Source organism: Maniola hyperantus, chromosome 14 (assembly GCF_902806685.2).
Source record: "Maniola hyperantus chromosome 14, iAphHyp1.2, whole genome shotgun sequence".
NCBI lineage: Eukaryota > Metazoa > Arthropoda > Insecta > Lepidoptera > Nymphalidae > Maniola > Maniola hyperantus.
Genome location: NC_048549.1, coordinates 14,087,829 through 14,094,365, shown reverse-complemented (window position 1 = coordinate 14,094,365; position 6,537 = coordinate 14,087,829). Strand labels below are relative to the sequence as shown.

At 40.8% G+C, this 6,537-nt stretch overlaps 1 protein-coding gene across 1 annotated transcript; it reads right to left on the bottom strand.

The window, feature by feature from the left end:
- Positions 1–951: 951 nt before the first annotated feature.
- Positions 952–6,188, bottom strand: LOC138403273 (zinc finger protein ZFP2-like). The gene is made up of 7 exons (XM_069503144.1): positions 6,114–6,188; positions 5,606–5,764; positions 5,069–5,202; positions 4,875–4,897; positions 4,569–4,824; positions 2,841–2,890; positions 952–2,308 (listed from the first exon to the last, which is right to left on the bottom strand). The coding sequence occupies exons 1-7, from the start codon at positions 6,186–6,188 to the stop codon at positions 1,299–1,301; spliced, it is 1,707 nt and encodes a 568-aa protein (XP_069359245.1). The 3' UTR covers positions 952–1,298.
- Between the last annotated feature and the right edge of the window lie 349 nt (positions 6,189–6,537).

Sequence of the window (6,537 nt, the reverse complement as noted above, 5' to 3'; positions counted from 1 at the left end):
TTTTAATCAGTCTACATCAAAGAATTTGGAAGTTATATGGTCTACACTTGTTTATTCAGATTAAGAATCAAGGAAACTTGGCATTAAAAAAAAGATTCCGACGAATTGAGAACCTCCTCCTTTTTTTGAAGTCGGTTAATAATAATACCTTGTTAGAGCAAGCTAGGACCTAGGAGTATAGGAAAGCTCTGAAGAGTGATAAAGACAAAAACACAATTTTTTGGCTTTGTCATAGTTTAGCTTTTTTTTGTTGGGCACGTTGTCGTTTGTGCCCAACACAACTCTGTGATAGTAATTTATTGCGAATATTACGAGTTTTTATTTAGTGTTCTGTTTTAAATTTAGTATTGAAGGTGTGTAGAAGCTATTTATGTTGCATTGCTGTGTAAAAGTTGTAGCGAACGCAAATTATGAAACATAACCTTTCATAACTAACTAGTTACGTACGTATGATTTCTTTTGTTGTTTTGTTTGTCCCTTTCGGGTATTACGTATCTGACTGTCTTCTCGATTCTTCTGAGATTAAAATGATTGTGCACTGAGACGACAAAAACGAGCCTGTTGAGGTACTAGCGGGAGTGTGTCCTTTTCTATAAAGGTGACAACACGATTTGGTAATATAAGACATTTGACGGATTATGTGAGTCGTAGACTTAGATGAATGTCGTAGATGATGAATGTGTGCATCAATAATTTTGTTCATGGACTTAGAAACTACGCCCACGCATGTACAACCCGTCGGAAATATCTGTGAACCTCAAAGAAGTTGGAAGTACTTGGTGAACCTGGCTTAATGACGTCATGCAACGTCCTTACGTTGGCAACAGTACTGGTAGAACGTAGTGTTTATATACTTTTGGGTAGGTACTGAATTGGCGAAAATGGGCCAGCTGCGGGGAAGCGCATTCCAGCGAGGTGCTTAGATATTACCGACGGGTTGTATATAAATTTCATGATTCTAGGTCAACGGGAAGTACCCTGTAGGTTTCTTGACAGACAGACAGACAGGCAACAAAGTGATCCTATAAAGGTTCCGTTTTTCCTTTTGAGGTACGGAACCCTAAAAATCATGATTTTTTAAATTATTCCCTTTAAATAATGAATTCTAGCCCCATAAACTACCGCTATACAAAAAAAAAACACTATTTTATTACTACAGTCAAAGACCCTATTGGGGAAAAATAGCCCATAGTAATGTACTTAAAAACTTCAACTAGACTAGAGCGAACAATCATACCCGCGGCGCGCCTTCCCCGAACACAATATGCTTCATCAATTTAGGGCTGCCTCTTCCAACATCAATGGTGAGTCCTCATGTGACTCACTAAACTTCTGCTTACTGTACATTTGTATTTACATAACTTACAAGCGAAAGGTTTTTCGCCAGTGTGAGTCCTCATGTGCTCCACTAAATTATTTTTTCGTGTACATTTATATTTACATAACTTACAAGCGAAAGGTTTTTCGCCAGTGTGAGTCCTCATGTGCTGCACTAAATTATCTTTTCGTGTACATTTATATTTACATAACTTACACGCGAAAGGTTTTTCGCCAGTGTGAGTCCTCATGTGCCTCACTAAATAACTATTTTGTGTACATTTATATTTACATAACTTACAAGCGAAAGGTTTCTCGCCAGTGTGAATCCTCATGTGACTCACTAAACTACTGCTTACTGTACATTTGTATTTACATAACTTACAAGCGAAAGGTTTTTCGCCAGTGTGAGTCCTCGTGTGCTTCACTAAACTACTATTTTCTGAACATTTGTACTTACATAACTTACAAGCGAAAGGTTTTTCGCCAGTGTGAGTCCTCATATGCGTCACTAAATTACCTTTTTGTGTACATTTATATTTACATAACTTACAAGCGAAAGGTTTTTCGCCAGTGTGAGTCCTCCTGGGGCTCGATGACGTACTATTTTGAGTGAATTTGCGCTCTCTCAACTTACATGAGAAAGTGTGCGCCCTAATGTGGGTAACTAAGGAACTTTTCCGTTGAAATATCTTTTGGCAAACGTCACAGATATGCTGTATCTGGTCAGTATAGTTTCCTAACTGTGTACCGAGTATATCCTGGGAATTGTGTTTGTTTTTAAAAAGAGCATTTCGCCTCGTTGTTCGAAAACTGATATTGTCACTTATTTTTGCCAACGATTCTTGTGGTTTCAGTACAGAGTCCTGGGATTTCCTTGAATATTCAGTATTGTTAGTATTATTTTCGAAAGTCAATATATCCGACTCGTCGTCTGTATCAGTTGCAAGTTCTACGTCTCTGTGATTGGTCGCGAGTACCGAAGGAGCGACTGAAACAAAACAACATTTGTACACATTAAAAAAAACAGTCCATACTTCACCCATAGTACTTCCATTCTAATATTGCAAATGGAAAAGTGTGTCTGTTTGTCTGTTACCTTCTTAAGGCCCCAGCTATAGATAATTTGCCTCCTGGAGGCTAATTTTTTACCCGACTGCGCCGAAGCCCAAAAAGAGGGTTGTGTTTTTTGACCTGTATATACAGGCTGTAACCAGAACGCTAGCAAAAACTTAGCGCTATTGTTATACTACCTAAGCACAATCCAATATCAATAACCATTTGCCTCATTCTGTAGTTTTAGTGATTTAGTATTTTTGAAACCCGCAATATAAAGCGTGCAAAACTCGGGTCAATGCCCCGCCTACGACGCGGCATAGTCTCTATAAATCGGTAATCTCGGTAAATGGCAGATAAACATCTGCGACAGACAGACAAGTGTTCAATTTTATTTTTTTGAGTATAGAAAACTAAAATATCTCCCAACATAGGAGCTAAAACGTGTGTAAAGTTAGTTGTCTTACCCAAAGCTTGGTCGCAGTCTCCCGACGACTCCGGCGTGGGAATAATGTGCCTGAAAGGATATGTCGGAGAACAAGGGGGATGGCCGACATCAGAAGGTAGTAATTTCAATTACAATCATTTTAATACTCACTTATCACACGTGAAAACCACTAGCGTAACGTAACGTAGCTAAACCTAACCCTACCTAGCGACCGGCTCCACCATGTCCCCATACCGGCCCAGACCAACCAGCTAACCTAGCACACCAGAATCAGTTCAATTAACATCAACTACAACGATCACGTTTGTCTAATACAAATTGGAACGATACAAAGGACTCACCCGATAAACAACCTGTCTAGATCGCCAAAACACACACACAGCAACCTTTCACAACCAAGTAGTATAACCTCAAACAACTGAAACCACATTAGGTCACAACGACAATGATAATAATAAAACCTACAGTACGACACACATAGTATCCACTGAGAAGCGACTCTGGCCAAAGCCAAACGAATAATGTCTCGAGACACACTGCGCATCTCATTTTATAATCTCACAATGACGGTGGGGACGATGACGCGATGTTCAATGAGCAAAGTCTTCCAATTAAATGGCGGCGAGCCTACAGATATAATATTATATTATTTTATGGTACATGCGTAAAGCAGCAAATAATAAGGGCCGAGCCGTGGGCGAGGGTTTCGAATAGCGCCGAGTTTCAAACACTTGTTAGTAAACACAAATGGCTGCAATAAAACGGAGTCGCCAACGACTTGACCGACTTCGGCTTCTAGTCCGGCATCGGCATCGTCAGTACTAGTTACTACTATAATATGTACATAAAATGTGCCAAATACGACGTTTGAGAACAAGAGATTTCCTGTGGTAGGATTGGTCCTTAGGACCCAAAACAAGGCTGCTGATTTTTGATGTACATTTGGGGGGAGAACCCTAAGTCTGATCCTGATAATATGATACCTACATCCACAGTAAGGAATCAACTTAGCTTCCTACATCAGTTAAGCTATTAAGCCAAGTTAGATATCATCAGTGCCCTTATTATAAATGCGAAAGTGTGTTTGTTTATTGGTTTTTCCTTCAATCACGTCACAATGGTGCAACGGATTGACGTGATTTTTTGCATGGGTATAGATAAAGACTTGGAGAGTGTCATAGGCTACTTTTTATCCCGGAAAGTCAAAGAGTTTCCCACGGGATTTTTAAAAACCCTTATCCCACGCGGACGACGTCGCCGGCATCAGCTAGTTTTCGAATAAATTAGGATGTTAAATTCATTTATAGAATCATATTGGTACCGTTCAGAAGATAAATTATTAAAATTATGGTTTGGTTGTTTTTTTGAAATTTGTAGGTATTTTAAAAGAAAAAAATCATATCTACTTATTTCTAGAAATATTGCAATAGCCCAACTATTCTGGGAAGAGCCCATGAGGGCCAGATCTTATTTTATAAAAGCTGAAAGTATTAGAACTAACGTCATGCATTGCCAGACACTTAGGTAACGTGGCAACCTTCTGCCAGATCCCCTTACACTTGAATATATCTTGGGTGTCTGGCAGAAGGTGCTACGATGCTACAACTGGCATTGAATATTGATAGAGGTTTAATCTTGTTCACGAATCACCCATACATATGAGACTACAAGTAGTTAGTATGAATGATAAAACTCAGTTAACTACAAAATATCACGTTGCATGAGCTTGTCACATATGGTAACGTACCAGCGGGAGCCTGTGTTTCGTGCCTCGGCTGGTTGGTCTTCATCATATGCACAGTGTACAGTGTCTGCATCTTCACAGTCTTCAACTTCCCGTTTCACTGCAACTGCTTCATCAGTCGCGTCTAGTTCTGTCCATCCGTCCTCGTCTGAGTGTGCTATTACACGTCGCAGTAAGTTGGGCTCTGACACTGCCGAGACAATGTCAGACTGTAGTTGGTGCTTTACCGGCTTATCATTTTGACATGTCGTATTGTAATCTGAAACAAGTCATGTCTTTAGGCAAAAGCATCTAAAGGTGGTGACTGACCTGACATGTCATCGTAGTGGTAACTAATTCAATGAGCGGCGTCCTGTTGAACCATTTGTCACGCGGACTGACCGAGTCTCGCTAGTCACTAGAGGAATGCTCACATTGTAACTGTCAACCTACACTCAAATGACACAGGTGGGCACCCTCACATCTGTTGCATATAACAGCAAAGTGCATCAAACATTCCTCACCACTTCATGTCTGTCAGTAGCTCCATCATCAGGAGCGCGCTCTCAAGCTCTTTGTCTCTGAATGTGCTAAAGTTCACCAGTCTCTGAGCACACTGCACACAAACCGTTTGTCTGAGCTTTCCTTGACCACATAACTGCAACAAACATAACTCATTATTCATATACAGTTAGTTCCATCTACACAAGGGCAGCTCGAGCAGTCCTGCGCTGGTCTTCTGCTCGAGCAGTTGGCACAGCTCTTGCACTGCACACTGACTTATAAATTATATTAATGTACAACTTACAGGATGTCCCACTAAAGTTCATATGCATCTTCCAACTTGTATTTACTCATCAGAAGCAGCTTGCTGCGAGTGTCCAGGCATATCATGCAGACCTGTGCAAAGTGTGTAAGTATGTATAATCATTTCCTCCTTCCATAATGAACTTGAAATGTCTATTATACTACAGATAAGAGTAGTAATCAGAGGTTGAATTAAAGCTATGTGCATTATGAAGGAGTTACCAGCACTGATGACAGGACAGCAACCCCAGTACGAATCGCTTCAAGCCACTTTCTGTTTCGTAAATATCATCGGTTACAAAATGCTGCGAGCAGACCACAGCACGCTCTGGCAGGAGAGTGTCATCTTTGCCGAGGGCTCTGAGCCAAGCAGCACGGAGATTCTCTTCTCTGGGGAACCTGGAAATTACACCCTGTACAGAGTTTCCGCAACATATGTGACTTTTAACTCTGCCTGGAGAGGCAATATGGAAATTATAGTGTCAACGGTACTAATTAATTCCCTGTCCCCTCCCCTGATGGGCCCGAGGCGAGTCAGTTCGGTCCAGACTAAGGTCCAGGGTTCTGCGCACGCATCTGGCTTATGTGTACCGACGCGCCGACGCTTACGATAGTATAGTTTGTGTAAAATGTAGATATGCGAGTTTAGCAGTAGCGACGCTGATTCTCATAGAAAATTGGTCGTAAGCTCCCTTGTATAGTATGCAGTATTCTGTGGGTACTTACTATAACAGAGGGTTTACTTTTAAATGAAACACTCACTCGTGAAATGTAACCTCCTCGGATTCGGAGACGACCGCCGACAGTGGTTTTGCAGAAGGGCACACTGCACCGCATTTCTAAGGTTTCCAAATTTAAATTCTCAGACGGTGTGGTAATGTGCTTGCTCTTGTAACAAAGGTATAATTTTACTATTTAAAACAATTAATTTTCAACACAGAGTACTTTTATTTTCAACCGCTCCACAGTGCACAGCACAGACCAATAACATATAGGGTGCACAGTACGAAGCGCCATAGAACAAAAAGCAAAGTTAGAGTAATGTAACCACTACGGACTCACTACGTTACAAAAGGAGCGATTTGAAAAAGGTTTAGTCTGAGGTAGCGCCCCCTATATTCATTCAATGTCAAGTTCAATGTACTCTGTGGTAGATCAGAATCATCGACATAGGAATACTACTACA

Coding starts and splice junctions, on each gene's coding strand:
- LOC138403273 (XM_069503144.1), bottom strand. CDS start 6,188: ATGCGGTGCAGTGTGCCCTTCTGCAAAACCACTGTCGGCGGTCGTCTC. Junction 2,891..4,568: donor CGAAACACAGGCTCCCGCTG/GTACGTTACCAT, acceptor ATATCCTTTCAG/GCACATTATTCCCACGCCGG. Junction 2,309..2,840: donor AGACTGCGACCAAGCTTTGG/GTAAGACAACTA, acceptor GTTTTGTTTCAG/TCGCTCCTTCGGTACTCGCG.